At 53.5% G+C, this 25,230-nt stretch overlaps 1 protein-coding gene across 1 annotated transcript; it reads right to left on the bottom strand.

Annotated features, from left to right (window-relative positions):
- Positions 1 to 13,114: 13,114 nt before the first annotated feature.
- Positions 13,115 to 24,942, bottom strand: IGFBP4 (insulin like growth factor binding protein 4). Its single transcript, XM_012765836.2, has 4 exons — positions 24,295 to 24,942; positions 17,060 to 17,217; positions 16,169 to 16,303; positions 13,115 to 14,373 (listed from the first exon to the last, which is right to left on the bottom strand). The coding sequence occupies exons 1-4, from the start codon at positions 24,641 to 24,643 to the stop codon at positions 14,239 to 14,241; spliced, it is 777 nt and encodes a 258-aa protein (XP_012621290.1). The 5' UTR covers positions 24,644 to 24,942; the 3' UTR covers positions 13,115 to 14,238.
- Between the last annotated feature and the right edge of the window lie 288 nt (positions 24,943 to 25,230).

The following is a 25,230-nucleotide window of genomic DNA, read 5'->3' as shown; positions in this document are numbered from 1 at the left end:
ATCCCCATCTTTTCTTTCAATTTCTTGGTAAGAACAAGCTGATGGTTACCATAGCGGATGGTTAAAACTGCCCTAGGGTTGCACATCTGGGGCTTGGAGTCAGAGACCCCAGTTCTCTAGAGCAGATATGAGGGCCATCTCTCTGTGGTTCTGCCTCAGTTTCAGTCTTACTGAGTCCCTCAACCCCCTGCCCTCGCCACCCCAACACACAACACACGCATGCACCCACACTCACACTCACACACAGGCCCCACCACCGCTGTGTGGTGTCAAATGGCCTCACAGCCACATGGGGGCAGCAGAGAGTCAAGAATGCAAAGCTGCTGCCTCCTTCCTTCCCGGAGAGGCTAGGGAAGCTGGCGTTTTCCCGCCCCCCTCCTACCCCACCCAGCCCCCAGAAGCTGGAACCATGTGTCTAGCAAGCCTGGGTTCTTAAGGAAACCACTCCATGGGGGTGGAAGAGGAGGCTCAGGGAAAAAGCCCACTCTTGCTCTATGAAGAGCAAGTGCCTGCGCCCTCCCAGCAGCTAGCCCTGCCAAAGGAGCATTATCTTTGGCCAAGGTTGGGCCTGACGGGTTATGATTTCAACCCAGGAAACCAAACTGGACTGGAGCAGCCCTCGGCTGGTGGGAGAGGCTAAGGCCAGCCCACCCAGCCTGCGGTTGGGCACTGCCCCACCCCTTAAGTCTGCAGAACTGTTAGATGAGGTTCTCAAGGTCACAGTGCCCAATCCCAGCCTGGGAACTCCCAGGTGTGTAGCTCCCATGACAAAAAATAAAGCATCGATCTTTGCACAGTTGGTTCTGAGGCCTTCTGGGCTGTCCCCTCACAGATGGAGACCTGACTTGGCACAGAGTGTCTGTGTCTTAGAGAAGACCAGGCCTGTCATACTCCCACCCCACCCCCAGCCACGTGTCCAGCCACGCATGCTTAACACACCCATTTTTCTTTCTTCATGACCCCTTTCCTACCACTTTGCCAGGAAAACAGAAGGGCAGGGTTTCCCTGTGTCCAGGGGCTTAAAGTGAATATGTGGTACCCCTGGGGACCTGCTGGCTTCCAAGGTCCAGCTCAGCCTCCCTGAGGGCTGAGAAGAGGTGAGTGAACATGAGCAGCTCCAGAGGAGTCCACAGGAGTCCCTCAACCCACATGACCCCCAAGCTGCCAGCTCAGCCTGAAACAACTGGACAATGGTCTCTTCATGCCAGCCTGGGACCAGGGGAGTTCTACCCAGGCTCCTCCTCCCCTTCCCAGTCTTAGGGTAATGCCCCCTCCAGACCTGCAACTAGGGACCCAAGGTTGGCATGCCAGACAGTCTCACCGAATGGTGCAGGAGGGGGCTGCAGGGATATCAGCTTTCCTATAGAGCCTTAGGAATGGAGACCGTTCTTCTGTCTGGGCTAAGCCATGTGACCCTGTGGCAGAGACCTTCCAATGGGCTTGAACCCCTTTTAGGTAGCCCCTGACTCCCTTCCCACTGCCTAATTGCAGTTCCAGACTGGAATCCTCTCAGTCCCCTGCCCTGTCCCCCTCAGCCCAGCCACGGAGAGTCAGCAGAAGGTGATCATCTCTGCTGCATTTGCCTCAGCTCATCTTTCCCCTAAGATTTAGCAGAGAATTTGACTTGGGCTTTTGCTGATGGGCAGAACAGCTGGCCTAGCACGGGTGGGAGGGCTGGAGGGCAGAGGGAAGGAAGAACAGCTGCAGGAACGAGGAGGGGAGGGGTCTTCACACCCATGCAGAGCATGCAGAGCTACCCGAGGAGTTTTCTCTCCAGCAGTTTCCAGGCCTTGTAGCCCTTGGTCTCAACCCCTGCTCCAGTCCCCGCTCCAGGGTTTCCCCTGCAACTCTTTCCATCCCTCCTCGTCCCTTTCTCCATTCCTGTATACACGTACCACCCACCTCCCTCGCCTTCCCTCCTCCAACTTCCCCCACTTCTCATCATACCCACCCACACCCAAGCCCACCCTCTCCTTAGAGAGAAACCTTCCCTCCCTCTTGCTCCTTTCCGATTTAATTCCTTTGCCCCTTTGTCCCAGGTGGCTGGACACACGGCAAGGTCCAGCTGCTGCTGAGGCTGATGTGAAGTGAGGAGGGCAGCCCCGTGCACTGAACAACCATCTCTCAAAACTCAGATTCCCACACCCCTAGGCCCTGCCTCCTCTCTGGCTACTAAACCCCTCCCCAGAGGCTGAAGCACCTGGCTCCTGCCCCCTTCTGAACAGTCACCTCCAGATTTGTGCTTTAAAATATGGCTGGGGAGGCAGGAGATGGGATCTTAGGTCTGGGATGGTTAGAGAGAAGGGAGCTGGGCTGAGGACTTAGAGTTCAGACCAGGGAAGGGATAAGAGCCTCAGAAGAAGGCCTCTCACCCTGACATAAGCCTGGGCAGGAGCCCGCCTGACCTGGGCCTGGGTCCTTGGTTCTCTCTGAGCTTGGAAGGACCATGTAGGAAAGAGCAGGACCAGGGATCCCCATTCCCCGTTGTATTAATCAGTCTTCTTGGGCTACCATTGGAAAAATACCATAGACTGGGTGGCTGAAATGACAGAGATTTATTTTCTCACAGTCTGGAGGCTGGAAGTCCAAGATCAGGGGCCATGATGGCTGGGTTCTGGTGGGGGCTCTCTCCCCGGCTTGCAGACGGCTGCCTTCTCACTGTGTGTCCACAAGGTCTTTCCTCAGTATGTGCACATGGTGAGACAGAGAGAGAGAGAGAGAGCTCCCTCTCTTCCTCTTCTTCTAAAGCCATCAATCCTACCTGATTAGGATCCTACCCTTATAACCTCATTTAATCTTACTTTCCTCAGAAAAGCCCTATCTCCAAATATAGTCACATTAGGGGTGAATACTTCAACATGTGAATTTGGGGGGACACCATTCAATCCATCGTACCCCTCCAAGCAAGGCCCTGCCCCAGTCATGTTCCCCTTCCCCCTAGCCCCCGACTCCTGGCCAGGCTGGAGCCCTCAGCCCCAGGAAAGCAGACCCTCCTCTTCCCGACTCTGCACTCTCCTGGCCAGCCAGGGGCTTGTTTTGTAACTCTCTGGTTCCTGGAAGGCATCTCAGCTGTTCACCTCTCCCCAGCTGGATCCAGCCAAGGGAGGCAAGTAGAGCTTGGCTTGGAGCAGACCTGGGGGGCGGGGAGACAAGCCAGGAGAAGGGAACCAGAGAGAGAGAACAGGAGCGGGAGGAGGAAGAGGGGGAATGACACATACTCACTCATTCACGCATTCAACAAATACGTGCTGAGCTCCATGTGAACCGTGCAGAATGAGGCAGACAGAGGTTGGGCGGGAGGAGGGAGTCTACATGTGCCCCCGGAAGCAATGTTCTCTCCTCCATGTCAGACTTGATGCCCCGTGAACACTGAAATAGGACATATCCTTAGTTCACCCCACTCCTACACACACACACACACACACACACACACACTTCCCTCTTCTGCATCAAGAATTAGAAACCTGGGTGGCTAGGCAGATCTGGGTGGCAGGTCCCCTCAGCCATTGGCTAGCTGCACAGTTCAGGGCAAGTCCCTTCTCTGGGCATTGAGCCTCAATTTCCTCAATTATAACACCCACCTCACAAAATGAAGATTGTGGGAACTCTAAAAAGTATACCAGACATGAATGCACTTCATAGCCTGTGGAGCACTGTACAGATGCTCCTTATGAGAAGGATAGCAGTCCTACCAGCCTGTCACTGAGCACTCAATATGTGCCAAGCACTGTGTCACTGGAATGGGAGAAAGGGATGTGTCTTGTTCATGTCTTCTGCATGTCTTCCATGCAGAAAGGGATGTGTCTTGTTCACCTCTGAATCCTATAACGGTGTCTGGTACACATTAGGCTTGCAGTATCTGTTTGGAGCTTTATCACACAATACCTTATTTTTTTTAAGAGACAAGGCCTTGCTCTGTCATTCAGGGTGGAGTGGAGTGGCATCATCAGAGCTCACTGCGGGCTTGAATTCCTGGGTTCAAGTGATCCTCCTGCCTCAGCCTCCTGAGTAGCTGGGACTACAGGCGCATGCACCACTATGCCTGGCTAATTTTTCTATTTTTTGTAGAGACGGGTCTCACTATGTTGCCCACACTGGTCTGGAACTCCTGGCCTCAAATGATCCTCCCTCTTCAGCCTCCCAAAGTGCTGAGGTTACAGGTGTGAGCCACTGCAGCCGGCCCATATGTTACCTTATTTAATCTTGACTACAACACTCCATAAATACTATTATTTAACCTCATTTGATGGAAATGGAACTGTAGATTAGAAAATTAGATAAATTTCTCAAGGTTTGACCATAGTGACAGAGTAGGAGTCAAACCCAGACAATCTGGACCCAGACCCATGATGATGATGATGATGATGATGATGATGATGATGATGATGATGATGGAGGTGATAGCAGACATTTGGAACCTATTGATCCAGAGGTCATCACATCAAATCCCCTGCCTCCAGGCACACCAGGACAGGGTTGTCTGTCACTCCTTCTGGTGTCTCTGCCAAACCCATCTTTTCCCATCAGGGACTTGGTCCCTCCACCCAATCTGGATCCCTAGCCCAGGATGCTCAAGATATTGAGAAAGTCACCCTTCTATCTTTCTACCTGAATGCTGGCATAACTCCCCTGTAATCTCCTACTCAGAATCATCTATCAGGACCAAGGATCAAAACCAAATGCTCCAAGCAAATTTACCTTCTCCTGCAGTGCCTGTAGCCTACCCTGTTAGGGCAAGCCTCATTTGTAGACCTGAGAAGCCTTCTTGGAAAGGACAGGGAACCCCAGGAAACCCCCCAGCTCCTTGTGGGTGGATGGGATGGGGAGAAGGAAAGGCAAAGAAACAGAGAGAGAAGGGAGAGAAAACAAAATACAGACAAAAAGAGACTGACAGAGCGTGGAGAAATAGACCAGAGGAGAAGCATTTGAGAAGAGAGAAACCCACAGAAAGGACAGGGCCAGAGGATGGGAGACCCAAACCAAGGCAAATCTACAGACACATTCCCTCTTCCAAAGAGAAGAAATGGGGCTACTAGGTGCCACAGGTACAGAGCACAGGAAGAAAGCATCTTTGGGCAGTCAGCACAAAGAGAGGGGCAGAAAGCCTCTTTCTGCATTTATTCAGTAATCATTTAATATCTGCTGATGGCCTACTATATGTCTGGCACTGTGCTAGGCCTTAAAGATATGATTGGTACTCACCTATGCTAACAAATTATTTGTCATTTACCCAAAATTCACATGTAAGTAGATGTCCTGTGTTTTTATTTGCAACCCTGCCTGGAGTTACTGATGAATAAAACAGACATAGTTCCTGACTTCCTGAGCTTACTAAAATGAAGGACAAAGATACTGAATAGTTGTACTGTGAATGCCTAACTAAATGCTCTTCCGCTGAGAAGAGGCACATAGCTCTCTGAAATGAGACTTAGGAAAATTGACTTACTCAGGGAAGTCAGGGAGGGCTTCCCTGAGTAGATGATGATGGCTAAGATGAAAGCTGAAGGAAAGTCCATTGTCAGGGGGATTGTGGGTAGAGGAGGGCACTGGGCACATTAAAGGCAGAGTCGAGTGGAATGATACTGAGAAGTAAAATCCACAGGACTTACTGACAGAATGGGAGTGAGGAGTGAGGGAGAGGGGGATCTAGAAGGACTCCAAGTTTCTGGCCTGCAGGGATGAAAAAGTAGAAGCCTTTCCTGAAGTACACACAGCCAGGAGGGCCCAGCTTGGGATGGGGATGAGAATCTGAGTTCTGAGTCCAGATCCTGCCTCTCCACCCCACCCCTCCCACCAGCCGAGCAGAACTCTGAGATACCCCCATGAGGACCATCCTCCCAGACAGAGGCAACCAGATATGCTCTCCACATTGCCAATCTGGTGACCAAACATGGTGGAGAAGAGGAAGTTGAACAGAAAACCACCCAGTGCCCTACTATGGGGGGAGAGGGTGCCCCTGAGCCCTCAGAAAATCTGCTTGGGACAGGGGTGTGGGGGGATCCCTGGTACCTCACCTCACTTCCTCCACTCCTTCTCTTCCCCAAAGACAGACAGCCTTGGATTTATGACAGAGCCCTTCCCGCACTGCATAGGGTGCATGGCAATGGCAGTGGAGGGCGAGCCTCAGGGTTCTGAGCAGAGGGTGGAGTGAAGTGGGGATAGGGGGTTGTGGGAAGACTCTGTCATTGGGGGGAAGGGAGATGAAGAGGAAAAAGAAAAGAGAGGGGAACACAAGCCTGTGAGACACAGGAAACTGAAAGATAAGAACCTCATAAAGAACTGGGACCAGAGCCATAGGAACCCACAGAAAGAGCAGAGAGAGAAGGATGTCTGAGTGTTGGCTTTCCTGCCTCACTGAGATCTCCTATCTCAGGGAGCCTTCCCTGCCACCAAGGCTGTCCTTAGGACCCCACAGGGCTAGCACAGGAAGAGTGAGGAGAAAGGCAGAACTGAGCAGATGATCCCCAAGTCCCCTTATCAGAGGCCTTCAGCAACCACCCAGCACTGCCTCTACCCAGCTGCTTCCTGTTTCCTTTTTTAGTCATTTATTCATTCAACAAACACTCATTGAGCACCTACTATGTGCCAGGCTCTGGAGATTCAAGTTTCATTAAATGAAATGTATGTCTTTTAGAAAAACAGGGAAAAATATTTATGAAAAACATAATCCAGGAAATAAACAAATGTGATAGAAAAGTAAGGTGAGGGAGATATTTTACCTGGGATGGGCAGGGAAGGGTTGTCTTAGGAAGTAACTCTGCCTGAATGCTGACAGTGGAGGAGCCAGCCTTGTGAACAGCGGAGGCAGGTTGGATTCGGCTGAGGGAACGGCAAATGCAAAGTCCCTATGGCTGGAATGAGTCCTAACAAAAGGCTGGAGAAGAGAAAGCCCTTCAGGCCAATGTGAGGCATTCTATGGGAGGCCTCTGGAGGACATGAAGCAGGGTCAGGGGGACACCCATTCCCACCGCCTCTCTATTGAATCCCTGAGCTCATGCGAGTACGGCCAGCCCACCCTAGCTGCCTAGGTCTGTGGCCCCCAGCGACCCCTCAATGCTCACACACATCCATCCCCCTGACATGGGATCATGGCTCTTCTGTCCAGAAATAGCACCCCTTCCTTCCTCCCAAACAATAGTCCTGGCTAAGCTGCACCATTCTGGTGCCTGAAATGTCCCCTCCTAGTTGGATACCCAAAGACCCTCTCTAACCATGCCAGGAAATGTTGGGGGAAAAAACTGCCCTGACTTCCAATCTGCTTCTGCCACCAGCTCATTTATGCCTTCAGACCAGCAAGTCGCATAGCCAAGGAGTCGCATGGCCTCCTTTCACCTCCTGGCTTCGGTGTCTTTTCTTCATAATGGGTCTGCTAGAGAAGAATTTGCTGTTCCCAGCCCTGGTCTTCTCAGGAGTAGCCTTTCTTCTGCCACCAGGCTAGAGCCCTCCCCTCCCTCCCACCTCCCACATGTATTCACATGCACGAGCACAAACACACACACACACACACACACACACGCACGCACGCACGCACGCACACTCCCCTCTCCAGTCCTGACGCTGCCCTGCTCACCCCAAAGCCTCCTGTGTGGTCTTCCTCCCTCTCCCACCTCCCACCCCAGTACCTCCAAGATTTCTCTCCCTCTTCCTCCCTCTCCCACCTCCCACCCCAGTTACCTCCAAGATCTGTCTCCTGGAAGCCTCTGCTCTCCCTCACCCACCCCCACCAGCAACCACCCCCCTTGCACTTTGGATCATGCTGACCTCCCTCCCTCTGCCAGTGCCTACAGTCCCCCACAAGGCCATCATCTGCAGAGAGGATGACTGAAGGCTGGCTTCAGTTAGCCCTCCCCTCCTTAGAGCCCCAAGATTGTCCCCATCCAGGGGTTTATAAGGCACATTTGCATTCTAAAGGCAACCTCCCCTCCCCACCCCCAGAAAAAAATTAAAAAAATTTTCAAAGCTTTTAAGGCCCCAGTTTATATTTGAATATAAACCCCTCTGGGCCTGCTGCTTGGTATTTAGGAATCACCAACCCTGCGTTCCTACTCTCTTTTGAAGGCAAGTTTCTACCACAGCCCCTCCTTGTTGTGAAGGACTGGCAAGGGCTGCCCAGAGAGGGTCCTGCAGGCCTTGCTTGTCTCCAGAACAGATCCTGGAGGGATTTTGGGAGTGGGGGTGGTCCCAGGCTCTGGGACCAGCACGGGTTCTGTGCTGGCCTGGCCTGACCCCTCACAGGCCGGCCAACCAGGCCAGGGTCACCCAGCAGTCACATGTCACTTATGAGAAGCCTGAAACTGTGGCTGAGAAATGAAGTTGGGAAACAGCTCAGCCAAAGGCAATTGGATTTTTTTTTTTTTAGGTTTTTTTTTGGGGGGGGAAATCCTCTATTGTCTGACTAACCTTCCATGATGCTGGAAAATTTAATTTATTTCCTGAGCAGTCTGGTCTAATTTCCCCCGGGTGAGGACGAGGCTGAACTCCCCTCCCTGCTGCCTCAACTTAGAAGTTTCTGGCTGTGCTCAGAAACCATAACCAGGAAGGGAGGCAGAGACCCTGAGCCTTACCCTGCCAAGCAGCCCCCTGCCCCCAGCCATCCTCCTCAGAAAGCCCCCACCCCATCCTCTGCAAGTTGGGTAGGCTTGTTGCAGAGCTCAAGCCTCCTTGTCATTCTCACTCTCAGCACCCTGGGTTTGGTGGGCAGCTGCCTTGGCCTGTCCTCCACCCACCCTGGCTCTCCCTGTGTGCCCCGCTGTGTCTCTGGGACTCCCCACCTCTGTCTCAAGGCTCTCCAGGTGCAGCTATAGAAATTTCTGCAAGATGCCAGCCAGCCAGGGAGCCATTTGCAGCCAGGTAGCTGTCGGGCCTGAAACAACAGGAACCCTGGACCCTCCCACTCCAGGGCCCAGTGCAGGAACCTCTCTGATGCTAAGGCCAGGGGTGAGGGGAATGACCTTGAGATTACTCCAGAAGACCAGGGGACAGATGTGGTCAGTCCCCACTTGGCAACCTACAGCTGAGCTGAGCTTCGAGGATAGGGAAGCGGGGTAGGGAGGTGGAGGGTCTTGCTCATAGAGGATGTCATCCTAAGGTAGAGGACTGCACACCCAAGCCTCAGTGAGAGACTTGTCCTCAGCTGACCACCCCTCATGGGCTAATAGAAGAGTCTCCAGGCCAGAAGCCTGGAAAGTAGGGAGAAGAGAAGAAGGGCTCTTGCACCCAGCCCCAGTAAAGAGGGCCCCCTAACATGTACCTCCACTTATCCTGTTTTCCCCCATCTCCGCTCCTGGGGGAGGACACTGAGCAAGTGGACTGCTTAGGCCTCTGACCACAGCAGACCCATCTGGTTCTAATCAGGAAAACAGGTTCCCAGATCATAGAGGATACAGGCGAGGGAGGCCACAGACAACATGCAGCCGAACCTCACTGTGGCCCTACCAGTGCCCCCTCCCCCAGCGCCCCGTCCCCATTTGGCCTCCTTTCACCTCAGGCACAGCCCCAGAAGACCAAGTGTGGCAGGGATACCTTAGGGAGAGTGGGCCTCCCTTTCCTGCCCAGTAGTCTGACCACAGACCCCAGACCTCTGTCCATAGTTAGACATTCAAACCACAGAGGAAAGAAGAAAAGGGAAACTGAAGGAAAGGAGGGGGCTGGAGGGAAGAAAAAAGGCTGCAAACATAAAGAGAGCAAGAGAAGATTCTAGAAACCATCAGGATCCTGCTGGATCTTATTACAAATGGGGAAACTGACGTCCAGAGAAAGAAGTCTAGCAGAAATTACTGAGCTCAGCCCCAAGCCTGTCTGTGCATCATGCCCACTGGTCTTCATAACACCATGGACAGGAATTACTAACCCCATTGGACAGAGGGAAAACCGAGGCTCCCAGGAGTAACACCTGCCCAACCTCGCCCAGGTGGTAAGCAGCCAGGTCTGTCTGATTCCAGACTCTAGGTGCCAGGCTGCCCTCCAGGAAGTGAAGGCTGCCTCAGCAGCCCAAACCCAGGGCTGTGTTGCCTGGCCTGCTGTCTGAAGACTCACACCAGGTGGAGAAGTCTGCCCTCCCCATGCAGGATCTGCCTTGGTTCCCAACCCCCATCTGCCCAGCCCCAACCTCTGTCTTCAGGCCCAGAATCAAAAAATACAAGCCTGAAAAAAAACAGCCCCTCTGTTCACAGCTTGGTGCCAGAGTTCTAATCCTGGCTCTGAATGATCTTGGTGTCTGGGCCTCAACTTCCCCATCAACAAAATGGAATGGGCTGTCTAAAACTGGGTTGGATAGTGATTCTGTGCTTCCCCAACCCTCCATACCTGTCATCCTGAACAAACCCAGAGGCTTCCCCTTGGCTTGGGTGGTCTTCAAGAAGAGGGCCCTGACTCAAATTTCAGAATTTAGAGCTGGCAAGGGGGCCAAGAGGACTGAGGGACCCAGCTGGCCAGGGAAGCTGCTAATCTCCCTCTTTCCCCTGGGGGACTGTGCTGCCGCCTCCACTGAAAGCAATTTGTCATGCCCTGAATTAAGTGATTCCAACAAGGGTTTAATTTCAGTTTAATGGCTCTGTTTTTATGTGTAATTAAATACCATTGCATGGCGAAAATATGTTGTTTGCACTTTAGAGACTGAGTAAGGGCCTGGGAAGCCACTGCTGCTCCTGGGCTGTGCCAGGCCTCCCCAGCATGGCGGGGATTGTCCAGGTGGAGGGGAAGGGGGTTGGGAACCTGAGGAAAAGAGGGGGGAGTACAGAGGAGGGGCGGTCCTGGTGGCGCCTGCTCACTCAACAGAGCATGTTTCTAATTATCCACAGCCACCCCTCCCACGTCTACTCCCTAACCCCGGCCCTCCCCAGCCCCTGGGGCCTCAGACAAAGAGGGGACAGGTCACTCCAAGAGAGGCTCTAATTAGACCCTTGGTTGGCTGGAGCCATGTCTGCTCCCCCATGGGTGTGCCCAGAGGTCTGCTCCAATCCCACCCTCCCCCTTCCCTCAAATATGCTTCCTCCACATTGTCCTCCTCCCCTGAGTCTCATAAACTGTCCCTTTCCCACCTTCCCTAGAGACCCAACATCCCAGCCCCACCTCTCATCACCTTGACCTTCTCTTTCCAGGTCAGAGGGTGCCAGGGGGGGCCTGGAATGTAGCGGAATGTTGCAGGTCATTTACCACACAGCCATATAGCCCCCAACCCAAAGGAGGTCTGAGCAGGCACTCAAGTCCTGCATGCCTGGTAACATTCCTGGAGCAGCCTGGTGGCAGAATCAGGCCCAGAGGTGGAGGGGTTGGACAAGTAGCCTTTTCCTGGAAGGAGTTGAAGGGATGGCAGCAGCTGGATCAAACCAGCTCTCCAGAGACTCCCCACCTGAAGGCTGGAGTCGTCCAAGTCTCAGTCTGTAGTCCCTGCCCCCACCCTGCCTTCTTGTCAGCTGAAAACCCAGCTCCCAACCCTCAGCCGACATCAGGGCTTGATCTCCACTAATGAGCTGGGAAATGGAAACCAAATGCTTGATGTACATCAGCACCACTGGGCTAGGGGATCTGGGCAGGCAGGGTGCCCCCATCCCATCCCCCTGCTCTCAGCCCTGGGAGGGAATGACATTTCTTGGGAAGGCAGGACACTCAAGGACTTCAATTCTCAAGTTCGCCCAGGTCTGGGGGCTCCACCAGTACATAAGGTCCTCGCCACCTCCCTGCCACTTCTCCCAGAGGTGCTGACAATCCCTGTGGCAACTAAAGGGACTGTTCAAGGGTATTCCCACCAATCCAAGGTGGGGGGCCTGGGTGCAAACACGAGGTTGTTCTTATTTCCTTCTTTTTAACACGTAGGACCCGACTCCAGGATTGTGTGGGCAAGTGGCCAGGGTGGGTACAATGTTCCTATAGGATGTGGACTTCCCTTCCCAAAAGTACACGTCCTCTATTCGCTGGTGCTCAGCAGCTCCCCACAAACCCTGCTATGGGGACACCTAATGAGAGGGTTCCACGCATTCACAGCTGGGAGGGAAGTACATACTCTGCGAATGTCTCATTCCCTCTCCTCACATTGGCACATTCACACTCGGTCACACACACTCAGATTCACATAGCCCACATGTACACACCACACAAACATACACCTCGCCTACACACACCCAGACCCACAACATACAGGAAACTCACACACCCTGTAAAAGCCTACACTCTCACTCCTTCTCAGGTGTCACTATGCTACATTCACACACCTGCACACACACATACACACACACCCCAGAAATACATGTATATCATACAGGCACCCCCCCAGCCATATATGCAGCTACTTCTAGGCAGACCCTGGCTTTTTGGAGTCCCATGAAAGAAAAAGAACCTCCTATCCCTCATTGCCAAGGGTGTGAGGTTGGAGCATCGAGAAGGGGCCCCCATCTGAGAGATCAGCTCTTCATCCCTGCCGCCACCCACCCACCCCTACCACCACCCACTCACACACACACACACACACACACACACACACACACACACACACACACACGGAGGAGTGGGAGAAGGGGAGGAGCATTTGGGGCATGGCCAAGAATCCAGGCATATCATGTGAGCACAAATTCTGAAGCTGGGGCTGGCACTGAGTCTACGGCAAAGTCAAGAGTACCCCACTCCCAGCCCCTCAGAATCAAATCTCAGCACAACCCCCTGGTCAGAAGTCTAGGCACTCAGAGCTGTGGAATGTGTTGGAGAGCTTACCCTCTTTCCCCAACTGCAAAGCAGTGTTTCTGCCTCCCCCAAAATTAATAAATCAAATCCAGATGCAAACCAAATTTGCCTGATGCCCTAGGAAATGCCCCAGCTCCACATACCAGCTGATCCCAGAAACAGCTCTGGCCCACCAAGGCTGTTCTATGTCACTCCCTCCCTTCAAAACCCATTGTTTACCCCCTAGGAGTCTGAGAACAAACAGCCCAGACATTGAAGACAGGGTGTCCCCTAGGAAGAGGCTTTGGGGAAGAAAGGGTAGACTGGCCATCCTTTTGCTGTCATCTACCATGCAAGCAGGTCTGGGGACCACACAGTGCCCACTTCCCAAAATCTGTCCCCCTCTCTCCACCCCTGGTGCATCCCTGTGTCTAATTGTAAATAAATCAACCAAACACAATTATCAGGATATTTTTTGGCTTTGTTCTATTTTGTTTAAAAAAAAAAAAAGAAATGACATCATGGCCAACCAGTAGGTCCTTAAGTCTCCTTCCATCCAGTCAAGCCAGAAAATGCCCAGGAGAGTAGGAAGGTGTGGGGAGGGGGGTGTAGGGGAAGGACATATGGGAAGGGAGGCAGAGCCACCGGCTGTGAGCCACTGGGAGGATGGGGTCATCCTGGTGACTTCATAGCTGTGACCATAAATGGAGTAGGGGACAGGAGCCCAGGCAAACCCCCTCATCCCCCTGCATGTGGGTCCTCTTCTCCATGGGGCACACTCAAGCCAATCCTTTATTCTTTCTTCCCACCCTGACTGCTCAAAGAAATAGGCCCCACTTCCCCTACCTTCCTCTGACCCCTCTTCCCTCCCTCACAGCAGGGTCTGGGCTGCCAAGCAACCAAGCAGATGGCATGACACCGGACCCAAAGGTGGACTTGTCTCTGAAGGTCCATTTCCATGGGACCCAGAGAAGAAAAGGAGGGGTGCCTGGCAAGCCTCAGCTTTGGGAGTCGCCTGGGTCTCACGACCATCGAGCCTTCTGCCACCCCACCCCTCCCTAGGTTCCCACCACACTCTGGCTAGATTGAGGGGAAGGCAGTGCCCAAGGTATAAGTTCTCTCATCTCCTCTGACTCTGGGAATGAAGCTTTTCTTCCCCCACAGGCTTGAGCTCACCTTATAGGAGTGTCCCCACATGCCAAAATCAGAGGAGGTCAGAACAAGAGCTCCCGAGGCTGAAAAGTAGAGTTGGCACATACTATGTGGTCGGTAAATGTTTTTAGATGGCTGGATGAATGAATGAATGAATCTGGGATCAATGTGGAAACACACCAGAGCTCTGCAGTGCCCCTCTCAGACCTCTTGGGCTGTCTAAGCCCAAAGAGGACACCCCAGGTTCACCACAAGGTCACACCCATGCCCATAAACACACACACACATGTACATACACACACACCCCAAGGGAAACTTCTGGGCCAGAGGCAGAGCCAGGACTCAGACCCAAACTTCACTCCAGGTCAGCTCTGCAGCCTCCAGAGTATGGAGGTGGCAGGGGACACTGAGCCCCCTGCTTGCTGGCAGGGCTCACTCTCGGAAGCTGTCAGCCAGTTGGTGGCAGTCCAGCTCCCCCTTCGGCTCCAGGCCCCCTGGAAGCTTCACCCCTGTCTTCCGGTCCACGCACCAGCACTTGCCTCGTTGCCCATCCAGGGCCGGGTGGCACTGCCAAGACAAGGGCATGAGGGGTCAGTTCCCAGGCAGGAAGATTCCCAGCAGCCCTCCCCAGTCCCAGCCCAGCCCTAACATCAGACAGCTGCTCCAAGGTGGCCTCTAAGGGTGGGTACTCTTTTCTGAGTACAGGTCCTCTGAGCTCACTAGAGTAGGGAGAACTTGGCCAAGAAGGAAAGGTCCAGAGAGTTTCAGGAGGCAGGACCCCAGAAGACCCTGGGGTTTAGAGGCATAGCTAGATTTGAAAGGCTGGGTCCAGGTTAGAGAGGTCTTAGGGGTGTATTCCAACTAGGTCAGGACTTTAAGAATGGGATTAGAGTTAAGAGCAGGATCCAACTTGGGCTTAAGGTAGGATCAAGATAAAAGTTGCAACTGAATTAGAAATTATGACTAAAACTTCAGTTGGGTGAGAGTTAGAGCCCAGGTCAGAAACAGAATTGGAATAAAGGGTGGGCGAGGTAGCTCATGCCTGCATTCCTAGCACTCTAGGAAGACGAGGCAAGAGGATCACTTGTCAGGAGTTTGAGATCAGCCTGACCAAGAGCAGGACCCTGTCTCTACAAAAAAATCAAAAAATTAGCTGGTCTGGTGGCACATTCCTGTAGTCCCAGCTACTGGGGAGCCTGAGGCAGGAGGATCACTTGAGCCCAGGAGTTGGAGGCTTCTGTGAGCTATGGTGATGCCACTGCACTCTACCCAGGACAACAGAGTGAGACTCACCTCAAAAAAAAAAGTCTATTCACCTTTTAAAAAAATTAGTAGAAAAAGTTTTAAAAATTGGGACAAGGGTAAAATCGGTGTTGGGATAAAGGTTGGAGATAGGTGAGGAATTGGTTTTGGAGAGCCCTCTGTGGTCCTCCACTCATACCCTCTTCATGGCATCCTGGGACATGCAGATGCAGAGGCAGCCTTTGTCCTCCTACCAAGGCCTCTCTGGGCCAAACAGCAGCTCACAATGTGGATCTCTCCACAGTATACAGAGTGGGAGAGTTGGGGGTTCTATACTCACAAAGAGCTAGAGAAGGAGATCCAGGCCAGGGATCTCCGGGCCACACCCAGCAAGAAGCACCCCAGCATTCTACCCAGACAGGCCACCCTTCTGATGGGCCAGAGATGGGCTGGAGCAGGCCACCCCTGTCGAACATCCCAGCCTCCTGGGAACTTGTCAGGGAACTCCAGGTTCCGAGAGCAGGAGGGGATAGGGAGGTTGCTGCCTTTGTGCCTTCTCTCCTGCCTACTTCTTCCTCTGCTTTCACCCAAAGTGCCTGTCTCCAGCTGTCCCTTGTGGCTTCCTCTCTATCCTTGCTACACCCAGGTGGAAGAAGGGGTAGGCTGAGTTTCCTCCCTGACCCCTCATAACTTAGGCCCTCTGTTCCCAGATGAAACCTCAGACATTCAGGGACAGGAAGAACTACTCATAGGAATAGAGCAGGGCAAGCGAGAGCATTGGGAGCAGAAGGTTGGCAGGGGGGCTAGGTCTACACCACAGACAGTGACTCCAGCAGTGAGGGAAACAGCCCTGGGTGGGGAGGCAGAGTCTGCCATTAACCCACACTGTAACTTTGGGCCAGCCCAGGCCCTTTTACTCCTCTCTGCATCACAGTTTCCTCATCTCCAAAGTCAATGAGGTTCTGAGGCTAGGGTAGAGTTCTGAGAGGGTCCAAGGGGTTAGGTTTGAGTTGGAGAGACTTCCCTTCCTGAGATCACCATCCTGGACTGTCCTATGGAGAGGCCAGGAATGCCCCTGGAGCAGAGGCCAGGGCTGAGCCGGCAAGACTTGGAGACCCACCTGCTTGGGATGGAAGTTGCCGTTGCGGTCACAGTTGGGGATAGGGATGATGTAGAGGTCCTCATGGGTGCGGCTCTGCGAGGCGGCCAGCCGCTCCAGGGCCCGGTGCAGCTCGCTCTGGCAGGAGCCCTGCGGCTGGGTGGGTGGAGAACAAAACTGCTCAGTGGAGGGGAGAGAGGCAGGAGGGCCAGGCCTGGGGTCAGAGCTGAGTAGGGGCTAAAGACCCTGAAAAGAGGCCGAAGGCCTATGGGCTGGGCAGGACTAAGTGAGGTGAAGGGCAGGACATGGTTCAGGGGACATGGTGGGGCAAGCAGAAGGACATGAGGACACAGTCTCAAGCCAAAGAGCTTCTGGACCGAGGGGTGTGAAGTGAGGGGCTTTGTGGGAAAAGAGACTGTGGCAACCCATGTGGAAGACCAGGGAGGGGGCAATTTCTAAGCAGGAGGGATAGAGGAACTCATACAATCAACAACTACCACCACTAAAAAGGACCCTGGAGCAGAGTCCCAAGGCCCCCTGCTATGGCCAGCATTAACCCTTTAGTGACTGAAAAAAAAGGTCTGGGGTGGGGAATCCAAGTGAAGAGCCAAGAAAGCCCAGAGGGCATGAGGCACTGCTTTTTACCAGCCAGCACAGAAGTATTTCAGTATTTAACAACCACTCCAGCTGTACCAATGTATGTAAATGACAACAGGGAAGGAATTCCAAGGAAAGGAATAAGGACTCTCTCTGGGTCCCAGAGATGATGCATACTAGGTGCATCCTGCACAAAAGAGGTGTCCAAAGAATGTTTGCTGAATGAACATAGTCCAGATCTGGTGGTACCAGTGGTGTGTGTGTATGTGTGTGTGTGTCTACACACATGCACAGCTGGGGGTCTCAGGTCCTCACCACAGGCCGGACATCCTCCCGGGGTGCCCCGATGACTTTCATCTTGCCCCCACTGGTGCTCCGGTCTCGCATTTTGGCAAAGTGCTTCTGCAGACACCTACGGTCATGGGCGCTGCAGGGGCTGAAGCTGTTGTTAGGGTGGTCACCCTCATCCTTGTCTGTAGACAGGCCAAGAGGGAGAAAAGTCGGCACCAGAAAACAACAGAGCATCACACCACCCCAGCCTCCCACCTGCTTTCTCCTTGAGGATGCTCCAGCCTAGTGCTGGAAAAGAGTAGGGGGCTGGGGGGCAGGAAGAAATGAAAGTAGCCCCCCATCTCCTCTCTACTCCCCTGGACCTCCTCAGGAGAATACTCCCCTTGAAGCCCTTGACTTGTCCCTCACCCCACCCAGACCAGCCCTTAGATGAGTCACCAGCTGCAGCTGCCCAGATGGCAGGAGGATCCCCTGGGCCTTGCAGGGAGGTCTAAGGGAGGCAGGGCAGCCTCTATCAGATCCTGTCCCCACTCCATTCAGCTCCTCCCACCATCCCCCTCTGTCTGCTTGCTCTTCCTGTCCCCTTTCCTAGTCTTTGTAGCATCTGGCTGAGCCAGCCACGGGGTCCCCAGGGGTGTCAACTGTGCTGACCCTCTTCTAAATGGCCAGAATCAGAGTTTCCATGAGTGATGAGAAATCTGGCCCAAAAGGCTCTACAGATTGGCAGGGTGGGAGAGAAGAAGTAGGAGTTACTATGTATGCCTGCATGAGAAAGCATGTGTGTGTGTGTGTAGCACACCCTGCATGGCCCCAGGATCAAGAGAAAAGCTTTACACACTCCTTCAGTCCCCCACCTCGAAGTCTCCCATCCTTAGACTTCAGACCCCATCCAAAGTCTATGTGTATTGCCTACAACCAGGGCACTGGGAGACGGGAATGGTGAGGCTAGACCCTCATCCCCTCTGTGGGTCTCCTGAAGGCTCTATCTGAGCTCAAGAAAATCCCCGTCCACAAGTCCCAGAATTGTAACCACTGCTCCTCCCTCAAGGCATTCAAAACCGGAATATAGAGCTGAGCTGGAGAAAGAGGCTAGAAGACCTCTCCACAGATCAGAGCCACCTCTGAAATGCTTGGGCTTGGCAGCTCACTGCTGGCCTGAGTGCAAAGCCCCTGCCAGCATTCCAGATGTTGGCAGCCAGACAGGAGGTTACATCTGGTTTGCGTCAGGGGTTTTTTTTTCCTGAGGAGTTAGCAGGTTCCTCTATGCATGGCAGCGGTCCCAGAGCTGCCTCTGGGTCAAATGGTATTTTTCTGCCTAGCCAAAGCTGGCGGGTTGGTTCTCTTTTCATTCTCCTAGTTTGGGGACTTGCAGGGAGGGGAAGTATGCGGATAAAGAGAAACCAGGTAATGAGGAATCTAGACCCTCGGAAAGTGTTTATCAAGATTCCACACCAAAGATTATTAATAAAATTCACCAAGTATGGAAGAAGATTTTGTCCAAGGTGGAGGGCTGGCTTAGAAAGAAGAATCAAAGGGAAGGAATAAATAGAGCAGAGAGATAGGATCTATCCTTGTGCACATTTGACATCCCAAGGACAGTCTAGAGGGGACTCCAGTCCCACATCAAGTTCCTGATAGTCAACCAAAGAGAAGATACTATAACAAGACCTCCCAGCCAGTATAGGCAGCAAAAACTTCAGGAGACCAGGATTGTGCCAAGGAGACCATAAGAAAATGTTCCCTGAGCCCTCAGTTAGGAACTAGAGAAAGATCTGGGATCCTGGCCCTTCCTTACATATACACTCCCAAGGATCCTCTCTAGCCAAAGAGACCCAGCCTGGCCAATGGCCCCCTCCCTCCCTATCCCCACCTTGCACAAAGCCACATGGCTTGTGGTTGGGGTCGAAGTGTTTCAGGGGTATAAGCTGGAGCTGGGGAGTGGAGAGAAAGAGGAAATGGAAGACCTAAAAGAATTAGAACCAAACACTGGAAGGACAGAGGCTGAGCTGAGATGTGAACAAAGGCTCCACCATTTACCTGGGTAAGGCTGGAGGGGTGGCTGGGACTCATTTGCCACAGGCCAGGACACTAACTCTAGGGGATACCCTTCCAACCTAGAAAGGCTTTGTTTTCTTTTAATGGACATAACAGAAAGCACTACTTTGTACACTGACTCTTGTTCATCTAGGTAAATGGGCAGAATGTTCTCAGGTTCAAGGAGTTTGAGGAGTAGGGAAGGGTTTTCTAAAGAAGGGGGCAGCCTCAGGAGGTAGCCAGCTCCCTGCCCTGGAGGTGTGGCTCCATTACAGGGGTAAAGGACTTACGAATCTAGAGAGATGTAGAATAGAAGCTTGACTACAATTATGCTTTAGAGTGTGGCATTCTAGAGTCAAAGTTCACAAACAACTAACCCTCAGGGGATTAATAGATATTTGGGATGTTTGCCATTAAGGAGGAAAATTGGGTTTGCTCACTGAAACCCAGGCCTGCATGGGGCGTAGGGTGAGCCCAGAAGCCTGGCTTATGCTGTTCCATTGGTAAGGCCCTGTGTCACGTAGTAGGGCTTACCTGGAAAGAGCTGAACTGACAGCCTGCCTGATCTCCCCCAGGATGGCTTCCCTACTTGTCGCCTGCATATCACCAGTTCATGACTAAGCTTAGAGTAGAACCCACTAGATAGGAGAGTAGCACCTTACCTATTCTCGTGGGCATACAGGTACACAGAGTAAATATCTGCCCACTCACACACAGACCAGGACTCAAGAATCACAAATGTATACAAACAATCACATATCCAGACACACTCGTCCACGCATGCACACCCACTGCAGTCGAGCACTCTGACCCTGCTCTAGTCAGACACACAGACTGGGGCAGGGCACACTGACTTCACTAGCTTCCCTGCACCATGATCTATTTCTATTGACTTTCCAATTAATCTGTAACTTTTCCTTGCCCAGGCAACTGGCATACTGAGGACCCACCCCAGGATCTACCCCAGGCACAGGGTTTTAGTGAGTAAGGGTTGTGGCACTGGGTCTCTTGAAAATGTTAAATTTCCCATCACCAAAACTGGCTGAATACTTGCTACTTCCCAGCTCGCACAGCAGTTCAAGCCACCTGGTGGTATTCATTCTGGCAGTGCCCTCTGGAAAATCCCAATGCCCATGGGTCCCCTCTGAGCAGGAGCTAGAGTCAGACCTTTCCTCTTGAAACATCTGACCTCCAGAAAGCTGGTTTGGGAGGTGGGACTTCCAAGGTAGGCTAGAGCTCCTCCTCCAGTCCCCTGCTTGGAGCTGGACCAACTGATGTCTAGCCACAGGGGAAACTTTGGTCTCTGCTCCAGCAGCAGAGGAAAGGAAGGAGCTCACAGAGAGAAGAGGCTGCACAGCATTGGCACCACTGGCTGCAAAGTTCATGGTGAAAGCTGGAGGATTTCCTCTTTCCTGCTGCCTGATTTCACCCCCATGATTTCCCTTCAACTCCAGCCCCCACCCCCCACAAGACACCCAGGCTGTGAGCTAAGTAGGCCCAGCCATCCAGACACAGAAGTTTCGGCCAAAATATGGGGGTCACCCACCTGCCCTGTCAGAAAGGCCTGTTCCTACTTCCCCTGGACTCTGGCTAGAGAAGCCAAAACCACCGGTACCAGGTACCAGGCCCTTTCTTTGAGGTCTAGCTCATGGGGTGTCTTTCCCACCACTGTGCCAAGCAGCTGGTCTCAGATTAAAAGGTCTGATAAAGCAAGCTGGCCCGTCCCTCCCATGTTTACAATAGCAAAAAGCATCAAATTCTGCCCCATCCCTCTCATCCTCTCTGAATTTTCCTCAACTTTGCTCCCTTGCTCTCTTATCACCCAAAGTCCCAGCATCAGCTTCCTCTTCATCACCATCCTCATCATTGCTCTGATTTATTGAGCACCTACTCTGTCTGTGGCAGATACCCCAACCCTAAGCGACAGGTTCAGTTGCCCTCCCCTTTTATAGATGAGGAAATAAGTAGACTAGGGGGAGGGCAGTGGGGGAGACCTATCTGGGGAGCACTCTGTCTCTGAGTGAAAAGGCTCCTGATACCCAAGGCACCAACAATGTTGGCTTTGCCAATACTAAAGAAAAAAATGGTAAACAGCCATGCTCCTCCCTCCCCTTCCCCCAAGGCACAGAATTTCTGGGAAGGCCTTGTTCCCATGACATGACTGGATTCCCAGTACTAAAGTAGGGGGGACAATATTTGCTGCGTTGACTAAAAATTAACTTGGCCTGCCTGTTCCCTAACCCTGTCCCAGAGGGACCCAGAGCCCTATTAGGAACTCCCCGTCCAAACACTGATCTTCCCACTGTCCACTCCCCCAGATCCCGTGAGTCGAGGGTCAGTACCACGGTGCAGGATTGTGGCCTTCTGACGCATGCACTCCACCCCTGCCTCTGGTGGCCTCAGTGGTGTTAATCCACAACCTGGCTATCTGGCTCAGAAAGCTGAGACAGGGGAATGGGGTCGCCAGAGATAGAAGGGGGAGACCTGCCCCTGGGCAAATAGGAGGCAGCTAGACCACAACAGGGCAAGGGAGGTCACGTGCCAAGTGGCCAGTCTCCCCCAGCCACCTGCTGAAGCTCAGCCCCAAGAGGAAAAGGCAGAAAGAGCCTGACACCCTATACCAAGCTATTCCCAGGCTGGAAGGCCCAAGCCGTGGGACCTAGGAGGGACAGGACCTATGGATGGTATAAGGCTAAGGAGGACAGCAGGGGCTGGGGCTGAGCCCTGGTCATCTTATCTCACCACAGACCCTGCAGGGCAACTGCACAACTCTACAGGTTGCCTTTCACAGGGTGCAATGTGGCCCAGGCCACGGCAGGGGAGTACTTGTATGATGACTAGGAGGTGACTTCAGACACAGCTTGTCCAGTAGGTATATCTAGCTTCCCCAGGGTCTTACAGGCTTTCCCTTTTCCCTCTCCATATAACTATATCCACTGCATGGGTGGAGGACAAGGCAAGGGGGAAGGGGGAGAGGCATTAGAGACCTGGCCTCTGTCATCCAAAATCCCCTAAAGCTGACGCATTCTTAGATGCCTCTTAAGGCCAGTTTGCATTATGTCCACAGGACAATCGCCAACTGTTCATGCCATGCCCTCCCCAAACCCCTAAGGGATCAGATTTTCCCCCACTACAGATGGGGTGCTCCTACCCAAACAGAGGAAAAGACTCTCTGAGGGTTGCTCTGTCTTGTGTTCAAGTTGGTGAGAGAGGAAGAGACTACCAGCCATCCTCCTATGGTGCCAGCTACCTTCTGGCCAGTGGAGGATGGAGAGTCAAAGGGAAAGTGGCCCCATGTACTCATGGAGCCCAGGGGCTCAGCCCTTGCTCCCACTAAGTACATCTCCTCTCCCACTACACTGGCACTTCTGCCCCAAGATCAGCGACTGACTCCTCCAGGAGCCCCCCCTTCCCAGATGTGCTGGGTGCCAGGCTGGCATTTCTCCTAGAATGTTTTCTGCTGACCCATCTCTCCCTGCCCAGGGGCAGGAAGGGCAGTGAGGCCCGAGGCCCAGACCCCTGGGGTCCACCTCCTTCCTGTTTTCCCTGCATCCTGCTCTCCTCAACTGACAATCTGCAGAGGATTGAGGAAGTGAAGGGTCTGGGACTCAGGGCAGGAAGTTTGAGGCCCAAGTCCCAGCATCCGGACTGCAACAATGGAAGCTTCAAGCACCAGGAAAAGAGACAGACGCAGACAGAGGCACAGGGAGAGCAAAACAGAGTGAGAGAGGAATGAGAAACAGAGGCAGAGACACAAAAAGACAGAGACAGAGATTCCAAAAGTAACAGAAAGACAGAAACAAACAGTGACAGACACAGAAAAAAAGAAACAGAAAGAGTGAGAGGAAAGTGAGAGAAGGAGGGCAACAGAAACAGAAAAATAGAATAAGGTAGAGGAAAAAAAAGAAACTGATGATGGACAGAAAAGAAAACACTGAGGAAAAGACAACTCAAGAACAGTATTAGAAGCCAGGCGTGGTGGCTCACACCTGTAATCCTAGCACTCTGGGAGGCCGAAGTGAGTGGATTGCTCAAGGTCAGGAGTTCGAAACCAGCCTGAGCAAGAGCAAGACCCCATCTCTACTAAAAATAGAAAGAAATTAATTGGCCAACTAAAAAAATATATATATATATATAAATTAGTCAGGCATGGTGGCACCTGCCTGTAGTCCCAGCTACTTGGGAGGCTGAGGCAGGAGGATTGTTTGAGCCAAGGAGGCTGAGGTTGCTGTGAGCTAGGCTGAAGCCATGGCACTCTAGCCTGGGCAACAGAGTAAGACTTTGTCAAAAAAAAAAAGAACATTATTAGTGAAATTAGAAGCTGAGAGACAAAGTAGGAAAGAACAAAAGAACAAGAGAAAGAAGGAAGAAGCTGAGAAAAGTCTAAGGAGAAACTGAGAAAGGCTCCCTGAGAAATGGAAAAAGAGAAAGTGTAAGACTGAGGTTAGGGCAAAGGGCCTTCTAAGACTCTCTCTGTGTCTGTCCCCCTCATCTTCTCTATTCTCTATCCCACAACCATGAGGTTTCTGCAGCTCTAAGCTGGGAGCCAAGACTTCTCTTCTGCCCCTCAAATGGCACCTCCCAAGAGAAAGGAGCAGGGGGCCTGTATACGAGGGCAAACAGAGGTGTCCAGGCCTGGTAGAGAGGCCCCTGCCTTCCTACTACCTCTCAAACAGCAAGGTGAGCTAGCTCAGGGATTTGGGGGACAGCCTGACACCTCTCACCACCAAAGTCTCTCTAATATACATGTCCCACTCCACTACTGGTCGATGTGAAAAGTCCAGGCCCTGACCCCTCATACCCCTGGGTTTCACCTGTGGCCAAGGTGAGGGTGGACCCTGGATCACGAACAGAAAGCTGCCCTCAACACATATCCCACCCCATCTTCCAGTTTTCTGGCCCTAGAGAGCTGACTTGACTGGACCAGGTCACTGTAATTTGCCTCTCTTGCAGGAGCAGCCAGAGCCCCTTCCTAAATAGGCACCCCTGGGAGGTGTGAGGTGGAGGGATGGGACAGAGTCCCCATTGAAAGTGGCAACAGGCTGCTAAGGACTCAGTAGCAGTTTCCTTGGCTGAGCCTGTCCCATCCAGCCGGGCCCTGCCACGTACCTGCCTTCTCAACTCCCAGGGGATTTTCAAGGGCCTTCCAGGTCAACTGCAATGGGGAAGAAGCTGCTGGTGGGGAAGCGCACTCGTGAGTGCATGGGCAGCCAGGGGTACCTTACCAGAAGGCTGCAGGCTGTCCTGGATGGCCTCAATCTCCGACAGCTCCATGCACACGCCTTGCCCGTGCATCAGCGTGTGCAGGGGCTTCTCCACCCCCCGGGGCGGATAACAGCGCAGGCCCGAGCCGCAGCGGGGGGTGTACACCCCGCAGGGCATCCCCAAGCCCAGGGCGCAAGTGGCGCAACAGCCGCAGCCGGGCTCCCGCACCAGCTCCTCGCAGCCCACGGGGGGGCGGCAGCGCGCCAGCTTCTCCTCGGAGCAGGGCGGGCAGTGGATGGCTTCGTCGCCCAGGCTCGGCCCGGGCCCGGCGGCCAGCAGCAGGGCCGCCACGAGGCAGAGGGGCAGCATGACCGCACGAGGACGGGGCGCGGGCGCGGGGCGCTGGGCGCGGGCGGGGAGCGCTGGCGCGCTGGCAGGCAGCAGGGGGTACACGGCGGCAGCGCCCGGCGGACCCGACCTGGAGGGCGCGGGGAGACTGGCGGCCCCGCTGGCGGACAGGAACGGAGCTGGGGAAGTTAGCAAGCGGGCTGGAGGGGAGCTAGCTTGGCCGCCGAGGCGCTGCGCCGCATCCTCGGCCCGGCCCAGGCAGGCGGAGGGCGGTAGGGGGCGGGGGGCTGAGCGGCTGCCCGGGACCGGCTCCCCCGGACTTTATACCGGCCCCTGGCCACACCCCCAGCGCCTTCCCAGAGGTGGGGGAGCCGGGGCGGCGAGGGGGAGAGGGAGAGGCGGCCGGTAGGGGGAGGGGGCGCTGTCCTGAGTCGCTGCCGTGGCTACATCTGAAAGTCCTTTTCTGCCGAAAAAGGAAGCGGCGCAGTTTGCAAGCCGTGGCAGGGGCCCAGAGCGCCTCTGAACCGGAGCCCAGGAGGGGAGAAGGGGAGAGGGAAAGCGAAGGGGCTGCTGCTTCGCCCCTCCCCCCACCTCGGAGGATTCTTCCC

This window comes from Microcebus murinus, chromosome 18 (genome assembly GCF_040939455.1).
Source record: "Microcebus murinus isolate Inina chromosome 18, M.murinus_Inina_mat1.0, whole genome shotgun sequence".
NCBI classification, from domain to species: domain Eukaryota; kingdom Metazoa; phylum Chordata; class Mammalia; order Primates; family Cheirogaleidae; genus Microcebus; species Microcebus murinus.
The sequence above is the reverse complement of the archived record's forward strand: the minus strand, read 5'-3'. Positions and strand labels throughout refer to the sequence as shown.

Excerpts from the sequence above, each read along its gene's own strand:
- IGFBP4 (XM_012765836.2), bottom strand. The coding sequence starts at position 24,643 with ATGCTGCCCCTCTGCCTCGTGGCGGCCCTGCTGCTGGCCGCCGGGCCC. Across the intron at positions 17,218-24,294 it reads GGACAGCCTGCAGCCTTCTG|ACAAGGATGAGGGTGACCAC; the intron begins GTAAGGTACCCC and ends GCCTGTCTACAG. Across the intron at positions 16,304-17,059 it reads GGGAGGATGTCCGGCCTGTG|CCGCAGGGCTCCTGCCAGAG; the intron begins GTGAGGACCTGA and ends CCACCCACCCAG.